Source organism: Rhinolophus sinicus, linkage group LG02 (genome assembly GCF_036562045.2).
Source record: "Rhinolophus sinicus isolate RSC01 linkage group LG02, ASM3656204v1, whole genome shotgun sequence".
Classification (NCBI taxonomy): domain Eukaryota; kingdom Metazoa; phylum Chordata; class Mammalia; order Chiroptera; family Rhinolophidae; genus Rhinolophus; species Rhinolophus sinicus.
Window position 1 is genome coordinate 104,084,432 of NC_133752.1, and position 26,490 is coordinate 104,110,921.

At 41.2% G+C, this 26,490-nt stretch overlaps 1 protein-coding gene and 1 long non-coding RNA gene across 2 annotated transcripts in view; one reads left to right on the forward strand and one right to left on the reverse strand.

Annotated features, from left to right (window-relative positions):
• The first annotated feature begins 14,843 nt into the window (after positions 1 to 14,843).
• IL2RA (interleukin 2 receptor subunit alpha) overlaps positions 14,844 to 26,490 on the forward strand; it is a 55,846-nt gene continuing 44,199 nt past the window's right edge. Inside the window, exon 1 of the mRNA XM_019738178.2 lies at positions 14,844 to 19,944. Coding sequence (XP_019593737.1) covers positions 19,881 to 19,944 — 64 coding nt within the window. The 5' untranslated portion in view covers positions 14,844 to 19,880. The remainder of the gene's footprint in view (positions 19,945 to 26,490) is intronic.
• LOC141570040 (uncharacterized) overlaps positions 21,015 to 26,490 on the reverse strand; it is a 45,680-nt gene continuing 40,204 nt past the window's right edge. The window contains exon 8 of the long non-coding RNA XR_012493784.1: positions 21,015 to 22,136. This is a non-coding gene — a long non-coding RNA (uncharacterized LOC141570040). The remainder of the gene's footprint in view (positions 22,137 to 26,490) is intronic.

The window sequence follows — 26,490 nt, forward strand, 5'->3', positions numbered from 1 at the left end:
CCTACTCACCTGATCTGGCCCCCAATGACTTCTTCCTTTACTGGAAGATAAAGGAAATATTGAAAGGAAGACATTTTGATGCCATTCGGGACATCAAGGGTAATACGACAACAGCTCTGATGGCCATTCCGGAAAAAGAGTCCCAAAATTGCTTTGAAGGGTGGACTAGGCGCTGGCATCAGTGCATAGCTTCCCAAGAGGAGTACTTCAAAGGTGACCGTAGTGATATTCAGCAATGAGGTATGTAGCACTTTTTCTAGGATGAGTTCGCAAACTTAATTGTCTGATCTCATATACCCTAAAAATATTCTGGAGTATTCTATGAGTTTGGACAAATGTGTAGTGATATATATATATATGCATCATTACAGTATCATACAGAGTAGTTTCATTGCCTTAAATATCCTCTGTGCTCTGCCTTTTCGTCTCCTTCCCACCCGCAACCGCTGGCAACCACTGCTCTTTTGTCTCCATAGTTTTGCCTCTTCCAAAATGTCTTATAGCTAGAACCGTACAGTATGTAGCCTTTACAGATTGGCTTCTTCATTTAGTAATGTGCATTTAAAGTCCTTCCATATTTTTTCATGGTTTGATGGCTCTTTTTAGTGTCAAATAATATTCGTTGTCTGGATGGACCAGTTTATTTATTCATTCAGCTCCTGAAGGACATCTTGGTTGCTTCCAAGTTGTGGCAATTATGAGTAAAACTGCTATAAACATTTGTGTGCAGGTTTTTGTGTGGACATAGTTCTTCAACTCCTTTGGATAAATACCAAGGAGCATGATTGCTGGATTGTATAATAAGAGTACATTTGGTTTTGTGTTAGTTTTGGCAGATTGTGTCTTTCAAGGAAGTGGTCCATTTTATCTAGGCTGTGGGCATAGAGTTGTTCATAGTATTCCTTTATCATCCTATTACTGTCTATAGGATATGTAGTGATGTCCCCTCTTTCATTTGTGATATTAATATTTTTTTCTCTTCTCTCTTTTTTTCTTAGTTAGCCTGGTTAGAGCATTACTAATTTTATTGATCTTTTCAAAGAAACAGCTTTTGGTTTAATTGATTTTCTCTATTGATATCTTGTTTTCAATTTTATTAACTTTTACTCTATCTCGTATTACTTCCTTTCTTCTTACTTTAGGCTTAAGTTGTTCTTCTTTCTCTAGGTTCCTAAGAGGGAACTTGGATGATTCATTTTAGATCTTTCTTCTTTTCTAATATATTCATGCAATGCTATAAATTAATATCTAAGCACTGCTTTCTCTGCATCCCACAAATTTTGATAAGTTGTGTTTTCATTTTCATTTAATTCAAAATACTTTTTAATTTCTCTTGAGATTTCTTCTTTGACCTATGTGTTAATTAGAAGTGTGTTGTTCAATCTCCACATATTTGGGGACTTTCCAGTTATCTTTCTGTTATTTATTTCTAGTTTAATTCCACTGTGGTCTGAGAGCAGATGGTGTACAATATCTATTTTAAATTTGTTAAGATGTGTTGGATGGCCCAGAATGTGGTCTACTTTGGTGAATGTTTCACGTGAGCTTGAGAAAAACGTGTATTTTGTTGTTGTCAAATGAAGTGGTCAGCAAATCAATTGTAACCAGTTGATTGAAGGTGTTAAGTTCAGCTACATCTTTACTGATTTTCTGCCTGCTGAATCTGTCCATTTCTGAGAGAGGTGTTAAAGTCTGCAGCTATTGTAGAGGATTCATTTATTTTCTCCTTGCAGTTCTATCAGTTTTGGGGTCATGTAGTTTGATGCTGTTGTTAGGTAAATACACATTAAAAAACTGATGTCTTTTTAGAAACTTGACCTCTTAATCATTATATAATGTCCTGCTTTATCCCCGATAACTTGCCTTGCTTTGAAGTCCGTTCTGTTTGAAGTTAGTATAGCTACTCCTGCTTTCTTTGGACTAGTGCTAGCTTTGGTGTATTTTTCTTCATCCATTTAGTTTGTGTATATATATATATATATCTATCTTTACATTTAAACTGGGTGTCTTATAGACAACAGAGTTAGAAGACTTTTGATCTAATGTTATAAACTTCAAAGGGGAAGGTATTGGAAACATTTAGGAACTAATAGAAGAAAGCTGTAGGCTGTCACCTTTGAGCTCTCCTGGTGAGCAGGCAGTAGGTCTTAAAATGGCTTCTGATGCTATTAAAATGGCCTATACTGCTATTGACATTTTAAGACAGTATGCACACCTTCCAACTTTCCAGGGTTTCATCACCATCAATAGTAACTTATCTGCACTATGCACATGACTCAGCTCTGGGCTGAATATGGAGCGGGAACTTGCAAATGGGTTTGAGGTGCACAAAGGGGACTATGAGGTAGAGGAAGCCCAAGTGCCTCATATGGGTCACTGACATGCGTGTGTGGTGACACACATGAAGCACACCATCAAATACCCCGGGTAGATTTACAGGAATGGGTACCAGCAGCGATTTCACTCACTTTCCTCTCAGAAGAATAGCCATGCACAGGTCAGTTGGAATGAAGTTCAAAGGCTAACTGTAGTCTAATTTATGAAGGTGGTGAATCCTGGGATGTTTGTAACTGCTTAGTTGCCACAGTCATCGCTACATGTAAAGCCCCACCAGTGTGTCAGGACACCGCCATTTCAAATCCTGGACTAGATGACTGTAAGATCCCTTTTACTTCTGAGGCTCTACTTCTGATTCCCTTTTAAGGGACTGGAAGTAGGAGGGAGTCTGGAAGAGAGACTTTTGTAACCTGGGAGGATACGGTAAAGCCAAGCAGTGGACTGTTATCTTGAGCTGATTCCTACAATATCGTCTGTGTCCATCCTCAGCCACAAAGAAAGCACGCGTGTTGGATGAACTGAGCACTCTCTCCTTGGATAAAAAAATCTTGTTCTTTGGGTTCCCTTTCAAAAACTCTCTGGAGACAGTCTTCCTTCTGTTTGCATATTCTTTCAATGGGCAACCAAAATTTTATCAGATTTAAATTTTTTAAAATTACATTCATGTTCCAATCTGCCCACTTCTTACACATACATTATCTTCATTGGACATGTGTTTCAGACTTTCATGGCAATACTTTTTGTTTTATTTCTACGGGGCTCACATTCCCTTGTTAATTTTCTGTTCAGAAGGTGATTTATTTCTAAGCTCTAGGGTTTTGTGTACTGGCCACATGCATCCTATTTAGCATCTTACATAAAAATGTCTTTTGTAATAAAGATTTCCAAAAATTGCCTCCTATCATTTCTTATATATTTAACTACACACTCAATGATGGACTATTGATTTGTTCAATGGCTTATTTATGATCCTACTTGAAGTTCTTTTTCTAGTCTAATAACTCCAAATAATGATTCCCCACAGTCCACTCTCATATTCCAAAACATGCATTTTTAAACCAGAGGGTTGTTTCCTCACAGGGAGCCTGAAAATCAAGATGAAGCATGGAATGCACGTGTATGTGTGGTTAGAAAAATGATGGCAAAGACTTTGGGGCAAATGAGAGTCTTGTCTCCTGTTCCCCTCACTTCTACCTTCCATCACATTTCAAGGTAAGGTGGCAGCTCTGTTACTAAACAGTACCTGCCATATCTCCCCTATCATGTGAAAAGCTGCAAGCATTGAAGAGGATGTCTTTATCTGAGTATCTGTAATTGTGACTGTCAAAGAAACAGAACAAGAAGTACTAGTGAATTTTTGTTTTTTTCCACCTGTATCCCTCCTTCCTTCCTTGCCTTCATTTTCTTTATATCTAAGATTTCTTCCTTAAAAGCAAAAACATAGTTTCTCTCTGTTACAAACAGAATTTCATGTGTTTCCATCCATTTGTTTCCCATTTCTGTGATAGTTGGTTTTTCTCTGCTCTAAGAAGAAACCTTCTGTTTAGACCCAAACATCATCCTGGAAAGAAAGAAAATCTGAAACATCTTCTTTAAGCCTGTACTCCTGTTAAAGACTATAAAGTGACTCTCCTGCATGCTTTATACTTTCTTGAGTGAGACAAGGGGATGAAATGAAACAGTTATTATAGAGTCATATAACCTCAGGGTTCAAAGAAACTATAGCCCCCCCATCTTATTCAATGATTAAAGTTTTTCTATTATACCCACAATGTTGGGATTTCAGGGTGCTAATTAATTTTATCTCTCTCCCCTCTGAGTTCTGAACCTGTTGTGAAATAAAAGGAGTGTCATATTGTAATTTATAATAAATACGTATTTGGTCTTTGTCATTGGTTCTAGCACACAGCTCCTATAACCCTTGGAATTTCCTAAGTGATGAGAGTGATATAGGTGTCTTTTGTTATGTTAATGAGGTGACTTTTGGAAAGCCCCTAGGGATGGAGACTGGTAACCAGGGGAACCAACCACGTGATTGAGGGGTGGAACTTTCAGTACCCGCCCTGACCTCTGGGGAGGGGAGAGGGGCTGGAGATTGAGTTCAGTCACCAATGGCTAATACTTTAATCAATCATGCCTGTGTAATGAAGCCTCCATAAAACCCCAAAAGCATGGGGTTCGGAGAACTTCCAGGTTGCTGAATACGTGGAGATTCAGAAGAGTGGCGTGCTCAAAGAGCATCACCCTACCTCAACAAGAGTGACTCTGCTTTTGTTGATTTTAACATTGGGTTTCCACATTTTATATATATATATATATATATATATATATATATATATATACACATATATATACTTTTTTTTTTTTAAGATGAACCAAGTTTTCCGACTTTAAAAAACAATGTTTGAAATGAAAGCTGAGATCTGGGAATGCAGAAGAAGAAGACTGAACAGAGTCTTAGACCACCCTCGCCTGGACAGAGCCACAGCCCATGGCACAGCTGTAGACCACCCCCAGTTGACAAGCAGCATGGGCGAAACTTTTTTTGCTGTAAGCCATTGAAACTTTGGAGTCATTCTTTACTGCACCAAAACTAATACTTAGTCTCGCACCTTCTCAAAGCTACTAGAACATAAATTCTGTGAAAAGAAGGACATGATTTTGCTCACTGCTATTTCCCTAAGGTCCAAAAATGGTGAGTGGCACATAATAGTTAATAAAATGTGTTGCATGAGACCTCGCATCTAATAACACTTGTCCCTCCCCCCTTCCCTCAGATGATGACCCTGCTTCTCATTTCACTGAGGAAATAAAGCAATCAAAAGAGATTCATCTCACTTCCCACTACATTACCAGCAGATCTACCTCTGACCTATGACTCACTACCTTCCCCGACTATAGTAGAAGGACTGTCTGCCAAATCCTCTGGCCTTTCTCTTACTCAAAAACTTTGTGCCTATAATAATAATAATAATAATAATACTCGTTTTTGTCCTCTCTCTCTCTCTTAAAACAAACAAAATATTTTTTTTGAAAAACCTTACTAATTACAGGAGTTGGGGAGAGGGAGGGAGAGATAAGTAGGATTTTTAGGGCAGTGACACTACTGTATGTGATATTCTAATGGTGAATACATGTCAGTTTTCCAAACCCATAGAATGTACAGCATCAAGTGTCCCTAATGTCAACTATGGACTCTGGGTGATAGTGATGTCATGTCAGTGTAGGGTCATCACTTGTCACTAATGTCCCATCTGGTGGGGGATGCTGACAGTGGAGGAGGCTGCAAGTGTGTGGGGGTGGGGCATATGGGAAACCTCTGTACCGCTCTCTCAAGTTTCCTGTGAACCTAAAACCACTCTGAAAAATAAAGTCTATAAAAAATACCCACTAGCCCTCACAACTCCTTCCAGGTACTGCCTTATGTTCTCTGCCTCCCTTTAGAGCACAACACCTCAAATGAGCTGTTTACTCCCCACCTACACAATATGCGCTTAGATGTCAATTACCATGGCCAAAACAGAACTCTTTTGTTTTTTTTAATTAAAATTTATTGGGGTGACAGTGGTCAACAAAACTACATAGATATCAGATGTACAATTCTGTATTACATCATCTATATATCACATTGTGTGCTCACCACCCAGAGTCAGTTCTCTTTCCGTCACCATATATTGGATCCCCTTTACCCTCATCTACTATCTCCCTCCCCCCTTACCCTCTGGTAACCACTAAACTATTGTCTGTGTCTATGAGTTTTTGTTTCTTTGTTTGTTTGTCTTGTTCCTTTGTTGCTTTCAGTTTTATATCCCACATATCAGTGAAGTCACAGGGTTTTCGACTTTTTCCAAAACAGAACTCTTTTCCAAACAGAGATTCCATGTCTCCATCATAACCCTACCCCAATTCCTCTTCACCTCCCCCATCTTGGTAAGTGACAACATCTTTCACTGAGGACTCAGCCAAAGATCTCAGTCATTCTCTGTTCTTCTATTTTCCTTACATTCCTCAACCAACCAATCAAGCAAGCTCTTTGGGCTCTCCTTTTTTTTTCTTTCTAATGTTTTATTGGGGAAGGGGAACAGGACTTTATTGGGGAACAGTGTGTACTTCCAGGACTTTCTTCCAAGTCAAGTTATTGTCCTTTCAATCTAAGTTGTGGAGAGTGTCGTTCAGCTTCAAGTTGTTGTCCTTTCAGTCTTAGTTGTGGAGGGCGCAGCTCAGCTCCAGGTCCAGTTGCCGTTACTAGTTGCACAGGAGACGCAGCCCACCACCCCTTGCGGGAGTCGAACCGGCAACCTTGTGGTTGAGAGGACGCGCTCCAACCAACTGAGCCATCCGGGAGCTCAGCGGCAGCTCAGCTCAAGGTGCCGTGTTCAATCTTAGTTGCAGTGGGCACTGTCCACCATCCCTTGTGGGACTCGAGGAATTGAACTGACAACCTTGTGGTTGAGAGCCCACTGGCCCATGTGGGAATCGAACCAGCAGCCTTCGGAGTTAGGAGCATGGAGCTCTAACCGCCTGAGCCACCAGGCCGGCCCTCTTTGGGAGTCTACTTTTAAAGTAGACTCCCAAAGTGGACATTTCTCACCATCTTCACTGCTATCCCCTGAGACCAAGCCACCATCATCTCATTTAGGTAAATGCAATATCCTGATTGATTTCCTCCCCTGCATCTCTTCCCTCTGTCTTCTGGCTCATCCACTCACACTGGCCTGCTTGTGGGTCCTAAGACATTGAGCTCATTTGTGCCACAGGTATGCTCTTCCCCCAAATAGCTGCGTGTCTTGTTCTCTCACTTCACGTGGGTCTCTGGCTGAATGTCACCTTCTCAAAGGGGCTTTTCTTGACCTCTCCACCTAACGAAGCATCCTTTTCACTCCTACCCCTGGTATGTTTTACTTACTTGCATTGTTTTCCTTTGTAACACTTCTCCCTATGGAACATTACACTATATATTCCTTTGCTCATTTGCTCATTTACTTATGGTATGTCTACTGCACCAGAACTTAAGTACCATAATAATGGCAAGGGTTTTGTCTGTTTTGTTCTCAATATAATGCCCGTGCAAAGTGGCTGGCACGTAGTAGGTCCTAAATAAATAGTAGTGCTAACAGAACACCAAAAATTAGCTCAGTAGAAAATAAATAATTCCCTTCTTTGTGCAAAATAGATGAGTCACCAATGTGGGGAAATATGGGTCATAAGAGGAGAGATGTGGGTTTTTCAGAAAAAGATAAGTGAGAAAGTTAGAAATTAGTCTTGTCTCCCCCACGGATGAAATTAACCTAGTCTCAACAGATCTCAATCTCTTCACTTATCAAATCAGAAACAATATTTCACAGTAGTTTGGGGAGAAAAAAATGAGGTAACTCAAACAAAGTTTTGAACTTCTCAGAAAAAATAAATTTCATCAATTCAAGGTATTGTTAATATGCCATCTGGCCATGACTGATGAACAGATACTTGGATTCCATGAATTTAACCACTTGCTAATGTCACTCTGTCGCTTCTAGTTTCTTCAGACAGGCTCCTCCTTTGTTCTATTTTAATCCTCCAGGTGTCGTTAAAAAAAAAAAGTTCCCCTGTTATGAAATGCTCCTCTGGCTCCATTACCCATAAATTCCCTGTTTTGTTTCTGTTTGTTTATTTATTTTTGTTTTGTTTCATTTCGTTTTCTCAAGCTCTGAAACTAGAAGTTGCTGGAAAGAATTGTGGGAAAAGCTATGAGTTTTTATGGAGGGGCAAAGGTGCTCAAAACCTAAATAAGAAAAATGTTATCCTCTTTCCTCCTTACCCTCCTTTGGTCCACACCCTCAGAAGACAAGACTACCCAGCTCAGTTTAACCGGCCCTTAAGGAGAGGCAAATACAGACCCAAAGAGAACACTCTCTGCTCCTAAAAGAAAGAATCTTACATGAGCTGGCTAATTGCATCCAATTCTCTGGATTCATGGTTGAATATTGACCATCCTGTTTGCTGATACGGAAGATGTGAGTACAATCAAACCTGTTACAACACATTGCATCATTGTGGACTCAGATATACCCCAATTAAATGACTTCTCCTCAGATGCAATTCCATGAAGAAAAAGCCTGATGAAAACTAGCTGAGGCTGATACCATATTAACCTTGTGTCCCCAAACCAGAACTCTTAAAGGGTTGTCCATGCCATCATTCCTTCAACAGATACTTGCTGTGTGTTGATCATATGCAAGGAACTGCACGAGGCACTGGGCAACAAAAGGTGACTTAGAGGTACTTCCTGCCTCTGAATGCATGTAGAGTCTAGTTGGAATGATCAGTCATGTCTCCAGAGATCTGTAATACAGTTATAAATTTTAAAATGCCGAATGTGATGGAATAGTGGCATTGTTTAAGAGGTAGATAGACTTGGGATCTCAACATGACACCACTCCTAAATAATTGTGTGTGTGTGGGCATTACACAACCACAACGAGACTCGAAGTCTTCATGTGTAAAATGGAAATTGGGATAGTACAGTGACCTCATGCAATTGCTGTGAGAAGTCAATGAGCTAATACATGAAATGCTTAGTGCAGTGCCTGCCATGTAGTATGTGTTTAATCAACGCTAGTGATTTTTACTGGCATTCCTGAGATGCGGAGGAGAGAGGACAATTCCTCATGGAGGGATAAGGCGAGGTTTCTTTTAGGAGGTGGCATTGGAGCTGGATCTTAAAGGATGAGTTAGATTTGGACTTACGGGTTTGGCAGAGACAACCAAGAAGGGAGGAGTTCATGTTGGGGGATTAGTGAATAGTTGATGGTTTTGTTTGTTTGTTTGGTTGTTTTTCTGTAGCAAAGACAGCATGAAGGAGAATAGTAGCGAATTCATGTTGACAAGATAGGCTAGGGCAGACTATGAAGGATCTTGAGTACCAGGCTAAGGAATCAGGGCTTAATTTCAAGGACATTAGGATATTCTTAAGACTCTAAGTTTTGGATAAGGGAAGGGAAAAAATGACAGTGTTCTTCAGGAAGATTAAACTTGAAGCAATGTGTAAGAATGACGGACGTGTGGGGAGATACATCTGAATTTGGGAAGCCACCTGGAAAGCTACGTAGACGTCTAGACAAAAAATGAATCAGGCATGCCTACACGCCGGCTCCTGACACATACAGCCCACTGAGATGGAGCCCCAGGACCTGCCTAGGCAGCCAGGGGTAATTGATCAGTGCTGGTTCGAAAGACAAAATTTATTAGTATCCATTCCTAAACTAGAGTCACAATGGAAGAGGCAGGGGAGCTTTTGCTGATATTCATCCAGCAAACACATCCTGCTCTCAAATAGAAAGCGGGGAAGGAATCTGACTTTTTGACATCTCTGTGAGATCCAATAGGAATAGTCATCATAAGCTGCAAAATGACAGCAAAGTCAATTTTCCACTGTCAGAGACGGCGGTGTCTGTTTTTGATTCATATGAGCCAACTCTTGTCTCCCAGTGTTTTATAGGCGTGGCAGTTCACACCAGTCAAGCAGCTCCTTGGGAGCAGACGTGTGAGTAGGGGAGAGTGACGTGATTCATCGTGGAGTTTGGTTTTCCACAGTGCCCCTGTGCCCCATCTAGCAAAACTGGGTGGAAATTACAAACTGTAAAAATTCAACTCAGTGTCACAATAACAGGATGCACCTGTACATTTCGTAGAATTAGCAGCAGCATACTCTCAACACTAGTTTGAGAGAAATAAGACTGCTTGCAGAGCACCAATAGGCCAAAATCTCAAGTAGTAGTAGTACTCTTCTGTCAATGATGGAAGGCATCAATCACGGCAGATACGGTCCATCCCTCCACCACAGATGTGCACTGAAGACCTCCATGCTCCACTTCTCTTCATTGGTTGATTTGCTGTTGGGGGGATTATCAATTTGACATATGGTTTGCAGCTAGTTGGGGACTTTTCTGCTCCCCCACCCCCATCATTAGATTGTGGCCTCTTTGAGAGCAGGAACCCTGTTTTTATTTGTCTTTGCATCTCCAGACCATGGGCTGAATGCCTTATTCCTTAATCTGTCCTCATTCAATTGAATTACATACTAAAGGATGCATCCAAGAGTGCATGAACTATAAAGAAGGTAAATTATGTGACCTTAAATGGAGATTTCAGGCCCGTATTTAAAAGCTAAAGATCAGAAAGGCCTGGGACACCCCAGCTCTGGAAAAAGCTCTTACCGGACTGAACATCAGCTATGTAAACGACAGGCTCTGAGCACCACCTCTGATCATTACACTGCCACTCTCCAAGATAGCAACGAGTTCTCTTCTTTTGGATTGTGACTCAGAAAACACAGCTCAGCACATCATTCTGCTAGAGAAAGTAGAGTGTGAGATGAGAGAGCAAGGCTGCTTTTATGTGGTACAACTGGGTAAGGCAGGGCTGAGTGTTTAAAGGATCCATGCAAAACCCAGCCATCATTTCCCTTGTCAAGGGCCCATCTCTTTTCCTCATTGAGTAGGCTGTGAGCATCCTCAGAGCAGGACATGTCTTAAGTTCTTAGATTTCCCCCATATCCTAGAGTAATGCCTCAATTGTAGGTGTTCAGTCAACATTTATTGATGGATTACTTGACAGAAGTGAAATTCTTTTTCCGAGTTTCACCTTTCTCTTCCTTCAACTTCCCTAGTGAAGATGCTAGTAAACAATGAAATGGTAAAGAAGACAGCAGCAGGGAAGAAAAGAGAAACCACGTGATCCCTCTTCCTCGGTGCTGCCTACGAAGGTGGCAGCCATCTCCTGCTCAGCATCATGGCTGCCCTGAAGCCAAAGATCATCGCAAAGAGGACCAGGAAGTTCACCTCACACCAGTCAGACCGATACGTCAAAAGTAAGTGTAACTGGCGGAAACCCAGAGGCACTGACAGTAGGGTGTGCAAAGATTCAAGGGCCAGCTCGTGATGGCCAATATTGATTATGGGAGTAACAAGAAACAAAACGTGTGCTGTTCAGAGGCTTTCGGGAGCTTCTGGTCCACAGCCTCAAGGAGCTTGAACTGCTGCTGATGGGCAACAAGTCTTACGGTGCTGAGATTGTCACACGTCTCCTCAAAGAACCAGAAGAGCAGCCCAGCTGGCTATCGTCACCAATCCCAGTGCCAGCTGCACAGTGAAGGAAATGAATAGACAACATGTGTGCACATTGTATTGGGTTAATAAAACCATAAAATTCTGCCCCCCCAAAAAAATCATATGATTCCTGAGCTACATAGGCTTTGCTCTTGACCCTATTTCACAGAGAAAGCTGTGCTCAGCATTTTAACACACTCTCAAAGCTAATTCAACTCCAGAAGTCACGAACAAAGTCAAAATTTTGTGGAATGTTGGGGAAAAGGGTTAACACTGCAAAGCAAATTGCAAACTATTATCTTCCAATGATTTTGGAATAGCTCTTTCAAGATCTTTGTTTTTTCCCCAAAGTTCCCCGTAGTTTTTCACTCTGTCCTAACCTCTTCTCGCTCAATGCTACTTCTCCATCGGCCGTCCAACATTTCTTTTTTATCTGGAGAGCAATTTTCCTCACTCTTGGCATCTCTAATGTGCGTATTCATGCCCAACTTATCAACCATGTCTTGGAGACCTAGTATGTTAATACCTGAAAAGAGTAATAAGTGGATTCAACATAGAGCTCATTTTAGCAAACTTTAGTCTCCAGTTTGACACCCTCCTCATTGGTCAGGAGTTAGCAAGCATGGTACCCCATCATCAAGTGGGACTCACCATCTCTCACTGTGTTCACCTCTTTCTTTCTTATCTCTTTCTTCCTTAGCCCATCCTTTCTCCTTATTTTTTATTTCTGCATTCAATCATCATAATCCATTTCTTCTGTCTTTCTTTCATAGGAGAATCTGTGCCACTTGGGACTAGAGGCGTTATCGATATGACCACTGACAAGCTGTAACGATGAAAGTGGAAGACGGTGATTGATTTCTCACTACCTCTTCCCCTTCCGCCTGCTACTCCTTTCCCCCATCGAGACTCTGATAAATAGAAACAGTTTCTGTTACAAGCTAACTATTCATTAGTGGAGTGTAGGGAGAGATTGGGGAACCAAGGTTTAGGACAGTCTGGATGATAAATGCCAAAAATAAAATTCCTGTCTCCAAGGACCATCCAATTGAGTGGGAATGAGAGAACAACCAAAAGTGAACAACTATCTCCTTTCTGTTAATGGTACCCCCTTTCTGCCATTCACCTAACCTCAGCCTCATGCACCTGAATTTAATCCTTTGTTGTCTTCTTCTATTTCCCCTGCTGCTCTCTTCATTTTGTTTACTAGCATCTTCACCAGGGGGTGTTCAAGGAAAGGAAAAGATGAAACTCTAATCAGTGAATTTTACCTCTGCCAAAGCTCACAAATTCCATTCTTTATATACCAGGTGTTAAAAAAACAACTGCATTTTTCCTTTGTAAAATATCGTATTCTGCCATCAGTGCTCCTTGCCACTCCCATTTACATCACCTCATTCAGAGCCTTGCTATTTCATTCCTGGAGAGCATCTTAGCATCTCTGCGCATTCAATCTACCCTGCACCTTTCCTCTCTCCTGCACACTGTACCAGCTCAGGCTAATTATGATGTCAGTTGGATTATATCTTGCCTCTGTTTAGACATCTTCAGTGTCTAAAGTCCAAACATCTTATTCTGTCCTTCAAGTTTCACCCCGCTCTAAATCCACCTGACGTTTTACCCTTAGCTTCCACTCCCTGTATGCACAACTCCACTTCTGGTGGACCATAGACCATGCCTTGCTAACACAGTATCTACCTACCAAGGCTACGCCCACCCTTCAAGGACAGTTCCTAGACCTTTCCTGAGCATATCAACCTGGTAAACTTTTCTCTTTCAGAATTTCTATTGCTTTCCTTATAATGATCATTAGTGTTTGTCAATTTTTACTGTTAGAAAATTGTCTCAAGCCAGAGAGAAGGCAGCTTGTGTTAGAAACTTGTTGTCAGATGTGAAGACCAGTTTCTTCTGGAAAGTACCAAGCATTCCTGATAATAGAATTGAGCAGCTTCCTGATAAACTTAGACTCAGCTTGTACAGTTGACCATCTGTCCTGGGAGGAACTTAGTTACCTTTACCCAAATGTTCCTTTCTTGAACCTAATCTATCAATGTTATCTAGCTACTCTTTCCTCCTAAGAAAAATACGTATCTACCAGGAAAGAAGTCTTTGAATTAGATTTCCTGGAAAGTACCTCCTTGTAGGAGGTTTGCAATAAAACTTTGACATGTGCTCACAAATAATTTGTCTGAAATTACTTTAATATATGCTAGAAGCTGCTCAGTTCTATTATATTTTTATGCACATGTGTCTTAACAAACAGCATCGGGACACCAACATGTATTATGCACTGTGTTAGTTGATATTAGTTCAAAAATATATTGGGTGTAGGCCTGCCCTCCAAAGCCCCATAGATTGGCAGGGAGTATTTAATCTGTGGTCCTCAGACACTTGGAGTTCAAAGTGCTCAATACCTCTTCTGAGACAGCCTGCCAACATACTGGGCATGGGCGGATGTACATTTTTTTCCCAAGGGAAGAAACCATAGACTCCATCAGACCCTCAAAAGGGTTGTTAATCCCTCAAAAGATTAACCACCAGGCTAGAGGAAGAAAAGGCATATAAATAGTGAGTTACAATGCAGTGTGTCATATGCTATGATAGAGTGAATATAAAGGATTAGAAAAGACCTCCTGGAGGAATTGATATTCAAGTGTCTTTCCTTCTCAACTATAAATTCATTAAAGGCAACAGCTTGCAGATATATATATCAGTATAGATGTAAAATATAGATATAGATATACTGATATACATATAGTGCCAAGAAATGTATACACCTTTTAAGAAAGGAAAATTGTATTAAAATTGTAATAAAAATACCGATGACAAAAGATGAATACAAGTCACGTTTGACGTCTGCAATTACAAGAGGTGCTTAAAGTGGTTACCATCAGCGTCCAGATGCTTCTGATTGTGATGAACTACTGCTTGAACAACGTTGACCAGTGTCCACTTGTATTCATTTTATTTTTTGGCATCCCTGGTATAAAACATCTATAATAATTATATATTATATAGCAATACACACACACACACACACACACACACACACACATATACATATTCGTATAAGATTTTATATAGTTCAGGACAAAATAGATGTACTTTCCTCTCCTCTCCTTCCATCTTGTCTCCGCACAACACAGTCAAATACCAACTAGAAAGATCAAGGTCAATAAGGACTGAGAACTGAGACTGAAAGTTCAGCTCAGTGCAAACGGTAAAAGTCAACTAAGTTATTTGTTTTACATTAGTCCATCTCAGTACCAAGAATTGAGCCTCTATTTTTGTCAGAAAAATTGGGGTGGGGGGGCTTTTTGATATGGTATTTAAATTTTTTTCATTAATATAAATATTTTATAATTATAATCAATTAAATATTAAAGTTATTTGTTCTGCTTTAGGACCGAATTGTTCAGAACTGGAAGGAGAAGAGGAAGGCTCTACCACTAGGCCTAGGTGTTGCTTAGCTCCTTGAATGTCAGGCAGTATCTTTGCTCAAATATCAACATAATTTTTATGGGAAACTTAAAAATAGTATTTGGAAGAAACCTTGAACAACAACATGTGAAGCAATTGAATCACTTAGCTACATTTATTGATTAAAGCAAAATGGCAGAACCCTTATATTTTGTAAAGATAGGGTAAAACATTTTTTATTAGAAGCTCAAAAAAATGGTGGGTTTTTCCCATTTATGATGCATCAGACTGAAGCTATTATATTATTATGGCTGTTTTTATGTGATTGAGATTTGTTGAGCCATTCCTAAGCAAGCCTGTTCTTCCATGGGAGATCACTGATACAGGAACGTACGATGTTTCATCTGTCCACTAAGACTAATTATATTAGTTAGGGTAAGCCAAGCTGCTGTAACAAAAGACCAAACAATAATGTGGCTTAACATGCAAAAAAGTTTACTGTTTTCTTACACAGCAATTTGAGGTACAGTTTCCAGGTCATAGGTAGCTGTGCTCCAGAAATTCAGGAATGCAGGCAGGCACATTGCTACCATTTTCAACACTGAGCTTCCAAGAGTCCCTTCCTCATAGCATTCCAGCTATCAGGAAAGAAGAAATGCCAGGGTTTCCAGCTAAACAAATGAGGCAGAAGAGCTAAACATCACTTCCGTTTTTTAACATTTCTTGGCAAGACCTTCATCACAGAACCACATTTAGCTACAGGAGGCTGAGGAATGTATTCTGTTCCTTTGCCCAAGAAGAAGGGAAGAGTGACTTTTTTTGGTGGACTACTGGCGATCTCGATCACACCATCATAGGTGATTGTTGGTTTGTTGGTCTCTGGTCTCTGTCACATAACTTGAGTTTTTATTTTATCACATGTTTGATTATTATTCAGTTTAATGAATACCCAATATGTACGCCACACAATCATGTTGACTTCTCTGTGTGACTAAAAGACTTTTACATGGTGTTTCAACCGGGATGGATGTAAATGAGCAACGAGTCCTAACATTCAAAGTAAAAAATGAACACAATCCAACCTGAAATTTCTTAAAAATGGAGAAGTGAGCTTCCCATGGTAAATCAACTGGTAATTTTTTGGAGCAGTGTGCAATTTCTATGTTCCTCCTGTTTCCCCAATATACCAGTGCAGGATAGGATGTAAGAATTGTCAAATGTGGCCTCTGATATGGGCCTCTAACTTAGCAACACTATTCATAAAAATTATAGTTGTTTGCTTAAAAAGACTCCCCCAAATCACTATTTTCATTTTAATGACTTGTATATCGTTTTAATAATAAAAATGTAAAATAAAATATTTACTCTATTTTGCTAATATTTTGTTACTTTGTTACTAATAAAATAAAATGGATTTGACCCTACTAACTATTATGCAGAGGGGTTGGGGGAAGTTCTATTCTAAAGCAAAAAGAATTATGATTCAAATTTTGATTGTTTTATATAGCAATGAATTAATCTGTGAGATTAATTTTTGCTGTCTACTTTAACCCATAAGTATACCTTATGAGTCCTGGTTAATATTTCTTTGATCCTCAAAAAATTTGTAAATACATAACACTAAATTTAATTTTAGTTTAACTTCATAGAAGAAATAAAACTGAAGATATTAATGAACTTTAGGTAATTATTACTTCCCAACAAGCAATATTAATTCCTAAGATGTTCTAGAGTTTTAAAAAGCTTGAAGGTCATATGGCTTCGTTGCTTCTTTAGTACATATGTGCTCATTCTCTAAGGTTGCCTGGATTTCACATTTTGGCCTCATTTTCCTTTTACTGCCTTGCTCTTGAATAGTGGCCACAAGCCTTCCTCTTCTCCTTCCATTTCTGAACAATTCAGTCCTAAAGTTAGGGAGGCAACTGTGGTGTCAGTGGAAAGTGACACAGTAATCCAGAGTAGGGGTCACAGCCCAAGGGGGTGAGAAGGGTGTCTCCATGGGGAGACGATCTAGAATGGGGAGTCAGGGTCCAAACAGAGTGGAACAGGGGAACCCACAGGGAGCAGGCCAGTGGAGGAAGTCAGAGTTTGATCAGGTTGAAATGGGGTCCACAAAGACAGGCAGATACACAAGGGCTATCTAAGTCCCAGTGGAGTGGGGAGGGGGTTCACACATGGAGCTGGTAGCAAGGGGTGTCAGAACCAAGCAAGTGGAGGGGGTCGTCCCCAAGGGGCATGACCCAGCATGAGCTTGCAACACCCAAGCAGGGTCAGAATGACATCCGTGGGAGCATGGGCGCTAGCTTGGTGAGGGGTGCCAGAGCCTGACCAGGACGAGGAGGCCATTTCCTCAGAGTCTGGGGGTTGGCTCAGAATGGGGATTCACAGCCTGTGCAGGGAGAAGAGGGTGCCCTGTGAGGAAGGGGGTGGAGGGAAAGATGAAAGACTGGGCACATACAAGGGGACTGGTGCAAAAGTAAATAGGCTAGGGATAATGGAAAGCAAATCTCCCACAGTCAGGGAAGGGAGTTACAAATACAGGAAAAGACAAAATGAGATTTTAGCCCTGTGGTGTTAGGTTGGAATTGGGATGTTGGGATGGATCAGTGTGAACTTGTAGTTTTCCATATGTGTAGGTGGACATAGAAATATAGATGCAAAGGTGTGTGTGTGTGTGTGTGTGCGCGCGCGCGTGCACACATACACACACACATTTATTCCCTAGCTCTGTCCGTTGGGAGAGCCTGGGAATAGTGCCAGCCCAATAGCAATGAGTACATTGTGGCTTCTAAGACTATTTTCCTCTAAAGGAATTGGGGCTTTTTGGCTACATGGCTGATTCCAGGGATTGGACACAGAAAGAACAACATGAGTCAGGAAAATATTTTTATGCCCGCAAAGCAAGGAGGTACTCAAAGAATGATGAGGACACATCAAAAGGACTCAGAAGCCATTCTGAATGGACTCCCAATGGAAACAAAGGAGACAATCTGGGCATTGAAGTAAATGACAATAATAGATTAGAACTCATTGAATAAAACAGAAAATCATGAGTCCATATAGATACAAGTCAATGAATAAATTGCAAGTTTGATGTGTAATGGGATATTAACATCGTATCACAACACATTTATTAGAAAGAGGAAAACAGTGACTTTGAAGTAGGAGCACCTGGAAGATGCCACTTTATTCAAGTGATCAAAGTGAATGTCATCCATAATGGGATAAAAGGGAGCTATAGTAAGAACGCAGCACCACTTCTCTGTTATTCCTGCCAAAGATGCAAACCCTGAATCTAATCATGAGGAAACAATAAAGAAATCCAAACTGACGGATAGTCTACAAAATAATTCGCCTGTATTCCTCAAAGGTGTCAGTTCATGAAATAAAAAAAAGACAAAGGACCTGCAAAAGACACGTGACAACTACATGGAACAAGTGCTCCTGAACAGGGTCCTGTGTCTGTGAAGGACACTGATGACACAACTAGAGAAACTTGGGTCTGAGGATTGAATGGTGGGAACGCGTCAATGTCATGTTCTGATGGTGACGATTGTCGTGATGTTGGAGAAAGTCCTTGTTCATAGGAAATAAGAAACCTCATGTTGGCAACTATTCTTAAACGGTTTGAAGGAAAAGTTAGTTGTACTGTACTTCCAATTTTTCTGTAAGTTTGTTTCAAAACTATATGATGCTAACCATCGCTAGCAAACTCTCCAACTGACTAACTAGAACAGACCCTGGGGACAACAGGAATTGTTGCACTCCTCCGTACAGCTGAAAATGTTTCTAGAAATGAGGTCAAGCTTGCTCTGGAATCTTAAAAGACAATCTTTTCACATTTGGATAAACATCTCACTCTGAGAAAGAGGTCAGCTCACTATTTTTCTCTGCAAAGTCTGGTACTTGGCATGGAAACCATTCTTAGTTCATTTGTAGAATTCCAAGGCTCTTCTCAGTTAGTTGACTTTCTGAGAGAACGTCGGGGGTGGAGAGAATACAATTGGAACCATGAATGGCTTTGGCTTGTCCAGATGGTCTTCCTTTTGTCAACATCTTTGCTTTCATTCTAATATTTTTTAAATTATTATTTTTCTATAACAAGATGATTGCTAATGGATGTGAGTTTCTAAATAGCGAAATGGCCAACCATTTTGTGAAAATCAGAAGATAGCTCTCTGAGAATTCAACATGGAAGCAAAATTTAATTTTGCCAAACAAAAAGCCCAATGTTTAAAATTAAAGCCCACCTTTTAGTATGATATTTTAAAAGAAAGACAAATCTGGAGGCAACATATCTTGCAAAACGACAACTCACATTCAGCAACTCAGGACATCCTGGTAAAATGACTATGGCTAGTACCAATTGTCAATCTTGGGAGGTTATTCACAAATTCTGGTATGCAAGAAGTCTGCTGCTTCCTCTTCAAATACCTGAATATTGGAGACCCCATCTTGACACTCACTAGACTTTATAAAGGGATCGCTGGTCAGACAGCTGGAGGAAACTGCCATGTATGGCTGAGGCTGCCCCACTTGTGTGGCCCCTGCTAACTCCTCCGGGAGCTGCAAATCTGGGGGAGGACCTCAGTTTCATGGTGACGTCCGTTTAAACGCTAGATAAGACCACTGCCAAGAAGTGCTTGCTCACCTTCCTTCAACAGCAGGGGATCTCCCTTTCCTGTTCTGGGTGAAGCTGAAGAAAGAACGAGAGTCCAATCCTCACCCACTCCAGCCTACACCTCTCAGCAATTAAACTTTGAAAAAACCTGGTTAAAACCACTTCCTATATTTGAGAAAAGAGAATAGACTGTTAGACTCAATTTCCTGGCTAAAAAAAAAATTGTAGAAAGCAAGTCCTGAGTATCACAGAGACTGGAGGGGCCAGCGGGGACGACAACCCGAATGGATGGATCATTTCATCCCATCCTTCCAGCACAATGCTAACAAGAGGCTGACGGGAAACCCAGCACTCTGAAGAGAAAGACCTTCTCTTCACTGCCCCTGAGTAGGCAGCCTATCCCAGGTGCCAGGAAGATGGAGCCGAGCTTACTGATGTGGAGATTCTTCACACTCTTTTTGGTTACTGACTGCCTGGAAGGTAAGGCGTCACGGGTGCCCTCAGAGTCTTGGGAAGGCTAACAGATGTCACCTCTCCCCAGCCACAGAATCACAGGGGGCACTTCAGTAGAAGGTGCAGAGAAGGAGGTTGAATCCTGGGTTCTACCTCTTGTCCATGACCCGCCAGGGCCCATTTTATGCCTCAACTGTGCCCAGTCTATACAGAGAGCTTGAACAGTGGGCTCTCCTGTCACTCAAAGTTTTTGACAGTTAATTCTGGGAAGAATAGAGTAGCCTGACATTTGAACGTTAACAGGATACTAACGAACAGATTCCTCAGGAAATTTTCTTTTATTTTCTAATGGATTTAGTTTTCTACTGTACCTACCAGCTGTTAAGCTAATACTAAAAATCTGCTGGGAATCTCTCTAAGACCAGGTACGTGTGCCTGAGATGTCAGTAACTCATATACGAAACATTGGGATAATGAAAGATCTCAGAAAAGTTTAGCTTCAAAGATGTATATTTTGGTTTTTACTGCCTCAGCGAATAATAACTAGGATACTTCTTATATGTGCCACTTTATAGAAATTTTGGAAATGTAAGCACGCTGACTTTCAGAACACTACTTTTTCTTATGTTCTTATTTGTATATATGCATGTCCTATATGTATGTGTATGTGATATTTATATACATGCAAATTTTGAATTTCATTCATCCTTTCAAATGGGTTTTGTCACAGTTTTTTTTTTTTTTTTTAAGAAATAAGAAACCACCAACTGCTACCTCAAACCACCCTTCCTAATTGAGTGTGAATTTTCTAATGACTTCTTCCCTTGCTTACCCAGGAAGACAGATAAGATAGCAAAGTCTATAATGTCATATCCTTAATTGTAGTATATAGTAATGCTTACTGGCCACAGAAAGATGTGTTAAGAAGTGAAACACGATGATGCACATAAGGAGACATTTTGCCTGTTTGGGAGAAGTGGCCACGTTGTGTTGGGCTGTGCAGTGAAGCACGTGTAGGAATTTCTTCATTTTGGAACTAATGTGGGCATGATATTAGGAAAGCTTATAACATGATTTCTATTTCAGCAGGGTCTTTGCTAAGTGGGAGGTCAATCCAAGCCAGGCCAGAGCCATCTGTACAATTAATCATGCCCTCTCTCTGGGAAACACATTCTGAGTAAACTTGTGTTATTGCTAGCAAGCGGTGATTTATCTGAGGATATGAATGGTCTTGATGGCAGTGAGGGCAAGTGGAAGTATTATGAGGACTCTTTCATTCACTCCAAAAATCTATCCAATATCTCTCTGGCCCTTGTCAGCACTATAGGAAATACAAAAATGAATAAGACAGTCTTGATCCTTAGGAGACTTATAGCTAGTAAGAGCAAGAAAGACATAGATATAACAACAATAATACAAGTCAGAATGTGGTAAGATTATGGGAACACGAGGCGATCACAGAAAGCTTCATGAAGGTGCTATGCAAGAAGACGCCCCAGGGACTAGTAAATTTCCGTAAGTGGAGATTCCAGATTGAGAGGATCTTATGAGCAAAGACACAGAAAAGCATTGGGGAACAGCAAGTGGCCTGCTGTGGCCCCCAGCACTGGATGGGGATGTGAGGATATTGGCCATTAAGACTGGAAAGGTATGATGAGGTCAAATGAATGATCCAATGCTTTGGATAACAAGTTAAAATTTTTTCACTTCATTCGGTAGTCAATAAAAGACGATTAGAAAGTAAAAATTCCCATTTACAAGTCCAGAGTACTTTTGACATGCCAGATATATGTCTTATTTTAATCTTCACAGTGGCTTTGCTATGTGGATGTCACACCCACTAGACGGGGAAGAACCCAAAACTCAGAAGTCCCTCAGGCAGTGACAGAGCAGGGGCTCAAACTCAGGTCTCAGGGCTTATGCCTTGCTGTTCCTTTCCCTGCAGACGGGGCAGAGCTCCATGGGAGGACCTTAGCTCATGGTGGAGACGGCTTAGGTGCACACACAGCTGTCGTGAGGATCTTGAAACAGTCCAACCCAGAGGCCAGTGAGGATTGGTGGTCAAAGAGAATGAAGTGTGCTGAGTGTCTGGAGTCAACATACAGTTTAAGACTGTATTTCTTACTCCAGAGTAAGAAATAATTCTCGTTTCAGACTTTTTCCTCCAAGAACCCAATCTTAAAACACACGAGTCTTTTTATTCCTCAGGGGTGAGAGGTCTGTAACGAAATGAAACAGACTGTCAACAGATGCAATTTCTAGCTGATTCATAAGGCAGATTTTCATTTTGAAAATTTCCAAAGCCACGATTTTAAAATTGTGCTGGGTTACAGGGGATGTATTAATCAACTTGGGTATTTTTAGTCTCTATATTACTAGGTTCTGGGATGTGATTAAAAAGATAATTCTCCTCATGTTGCCAATAAGGCACGTTATTGAAGGCACCTTTCTCAGAATTGTGGAAATTCTGAGAGTTTATCTATGCCTTGATCATCTTTCTTTCATTCTAGGAATTCTATGATCAAATCTTCATCCCCTAGACTAAAAAAAAACACCAAAAAAAAAAAAATAAAAAAAAAAACAAAAAACCAAAACAATGAAAAACAAAGTGCGGAAACCCATTAAGACAATATTTCGGTCTAATTATCCCTTCTTGTAAAGACTACTGCCCACAGTGGAATTTCCCGTCTTCACATTTGTCATTAAAACACAAAAAGTTTAACTCTTCACATTTCATCATTCAATTTCTCTAGACCCCAAAATGTTATTAACACAAGGTAACAATATAAGCTTGCTCATCTTTAAGATACACCTTGGAGAGACAGCACTGTGATAAGCAGAGGGAGCATTGCATAAAACAATCACTACTTTCTTTAAAACCACATGTCTTAAATAGGCAGTGCTGCCTATATCCTGTATAAGGCAGGATTGCTTCATTTTAGATGTGAGGAAACCGAGGCACGGAAGCATTGACTTCAGTAATGGTCAGTTAGAAATGGCAGTAAAGAACTGTTGATGAGCTCAACACAACCCCATCATTTGACCCCACTCATCCTAAAGAGAAGCACTCTTAGACTTTGAGTAGTCTGGATACTTCTGTGTAATTTCTTACTGAAGTCATTCCTATAATAACTAGACTCTAGACTCACCCTTAAGTCAGGCTTTCCCTCAACATGTGGCCATTCAAGTTAATTTCAAGTTCATCAGTAGAAACCTTAAAACTAAACAGTTCCCTGAGAAAGTGAGACCTGTCCCCTGAGGTCAGTGGAGAGAAGAATTAGGGGGAAATTGAAGTTTGCAGGGATAGAAAGCCAAGGCACCTCTTAACAAACATTGATGGAGGACTCAAGAGAAGATATGTGATGGGCATGGCTTTTGACAAGTTTCTATACCTCCCTGGGCCTGTTTCTCTCTGTAAAATGAGAAGGCTGAAAGAGATCATTTTGAGACACCCCCCCCCCTTCCAGTTTTATCACTCTATGTCAAGAATTCTGGTAAGGATTCTAAAATTAGCTCTGCTTAAAAGGCATTTTCAAGCCGGGGAACTTTGGGATGAAAAAAGTTTCCAAACTGAAGACATACACAACAGGGTCTGGGTTAAGAGAACTTTGAGTGTCAAAGTACCAAAATTGACATCTCACTGTAGGTTATTTCCAACCCTCTCCGCTGCTCTCAAGTGTGACTTGTTGCAGTTGTGAGAGTCAAGGCAAAAAACTCCACTAACTCTTGGTGAGGCCATTTGTTTGTTTGCTTATTTAAGGAATTGTTGCCTGAAACCATTTCCTTGTTCCTCACAGGAGAGGTCTTCCATTATTGGGAACCTGTTTTTCTCCTCTTTATCCCAGACCATTCCCTGTGAGAAAAGGAAAGACTATCTTAATTCAACTAATCGCTTCCAAAAGTTCTATGACTTTCATCCCTGAAAATGTTCAAATAGAGGCTGTCTGTCCATCGCTGAGGGATGACATAGAGGGGGCATATGCTGGCTGGGAAAATGAACTGGGTGGCATTCTGGCTCTTTCCAACCTATCCATTCTGGTTCTCTTCTGCCGCCTTCCAGCCTCTAGTTTTTACTTCCTCTCCCAGGAAACGAAATTAAGGATATGTGGTTTTCATACTTTTCAAATCCAAAAGCACCCAGATCACATATAAGTGTGGATTTGTGGCTTTAATCCACTTTCTGCTCCCCAACCCCAAATTTGGGGCAGCAGTGAGAAACATAAAAGGAAGGAGAATTTGTGTGGGAAGGTGACTGAGGCTGGGGGAGGGGAAGCCACTGAAAAGGTAACATTTGAACCCTGGGAAGACCTCTGATTATATTATTTGATATCATAACACCTATAGTCATGAACAGAGAGAATGAGACACAGGAAGTTACCCTTCCCAGTAAGGGAGCTGTAACTGGCTTGGCAAGGGCAACCTTGCTAGAGAAGAGAGCAAGAAAAAGGGTACCAAGGACAAACCAAGGACACCAGGCAAGCAAGGAAAGTGGTAAAGCCAGGACTGGAATCCAGACCTCTTAAATTCCAGTCCAATATTCCCTGAATGTCTTTACATTGACTCTCAGTGATATGTACCCATCTATCCACTCACGCATCAGGATTACCAAGATGAGAAAGGTTACCGTCCTTTTGGCTTACCCCGAGGGTTACCCCTCAAACCACTTTTGGCTTAACAACAGAGATGAAACATCTGCTGAGCAGTTCTTATCTTGAAGACTGACAAGGGAAGCCAACAGGGTTTGCCAATGAGTCAACAACCCATCACTGAATCCCCCCAGCAGGCCTTCGAATAAGTCACCCATTTAGGGGAAAAGAGTAATATAATTGTCCCTAGGTATTTTAGGTATTTTCCACTCTAAGATTACTCAGACAGTTTTTGGCTATTTGACTTGTTTAAGGTCACTCTGGGATTTGCTTCCATAAGAAAACACAAGTCCCACCAGGAAGTGTATTTAGAGTGCTGGTTCCCACCACCAACTGCACATGAAGTGTACATGTGGGATGCTTTAACACAGGATGTCCAAGCCCCAGCCAAGACTAATTAAGACCGATTAGTCTTAATTAGTTCAGATTCTCTGGGGACGCGAATTGGACATATATATATATATCCAAAAGGAGGCCCCAAGGGCTAGTGATTATCTGATTTAAAAAACAAACAAAAAGCCACAAATATTTTTGCTCATAGAAAAAGCACCTGAGCGGTCCTCATCTCACTTGAATCCTCTAGTGTCTATACGCTGTCAGTGGGGCCTGGTAGACTTCATTCACACAATAGATCACTGGATCAGTGTCACCAGGGCCACATGCCACCTCTGGGTAACAGTCAGGAAGTCCCCATCCAAATTTGCCCCTGACCCAACCCCAGCTAACCAGCATGCCAGGGGCTAGAATCCCGGGGCTCCCTCCTGACAGCTCACACCTACACCCCCATCACCCACCCAATTCATGGGGCTTTTGATCAGCAGCTCTGCCTGCAGCCCAGTGCCAGCATCCTGCTGACAGGAGGATTACAGGCAGGAGAAAACTCTAAGGCATCCAAGTGTGGGTGGCATGGGTGGGGGTGACCAGAAGGTCACCGTGCTGGGAGGAGGACAAAGGGAAGGAGTGAGGTGCTGATCAGAAGCCTGTGCCTGGGGCCAGGCCTGCCCCACGTGGATGGAGAGCGTCAGGTTAGTCAGATGTGCTTCCTAGGCGGCTTTCTCCCTTTCCAAGGCGTCCTCACACCCTTGTTCCAGACGCACTGAAAGAATAGGCTGCTGTCAGAGCAGGAGCAGTTCCCCCACCAAGCAGAGTATTTCCCCCACCAAAAAAAAGAAGAAAGAGCAACATGTTTCTAAATAATGAAAAGGACGTTCCATGGAGGCAATTCGTTCCTTTACACTAAAGAGCATGGAACATTGACTAGTCTCTGGTTGGCCCCGATCGCCCGTAGTGACAGAGAAAGGTGAGCTGGACAGAGAGGCTGTGAACTGGAAAACAGATGGCTGATTAAGGCAAGCCCTGCATGAGTACTGATATCAATACTGGATTTTTCCTTTCAGCCTTATTTGCTGTCAGCCTGTTCCAAGAAATGTTTTAAATTATAATGATAATAATATGAGTGAACATTGATAGCCTTAACATCTTTCAGGTATTATGTGAAAACATAGTTGGTCCTCAAAAGAAGGGAGGCCTCTTTAATATCCCCATTTTACACCTGGCAAACTGAGCCTCACGGAGGTTAAATGAGTTGCCGAATGGAACACGACCAGGATTTGAGCCAGGCAGTCTCATTCCAGAGCCTGCTTTCTTTACTGTTTTCCTAAACTGCTGCTAAAGGTCAAAGATACGTGCTGTGCTAAGAAAGAGATTTATTTTCACTTTTTAAAAAATGAAGTATGTGATGGGGTATGTTCCACTGCTCCTGCGGCCATGCATAAATTAGCGTGCCTGTGCCTGCAGACTCCAGACCCTGATGGCAAGGAGGCGTCCCTTAATCTATTTGAGGGGCTGGCCGCTTAAGGCCCATTGAGCCCTTGGGAGTCTTACATTCTCTGACTTTCGCTGTTCCCTTCCCGTGCTCCTCCTACCC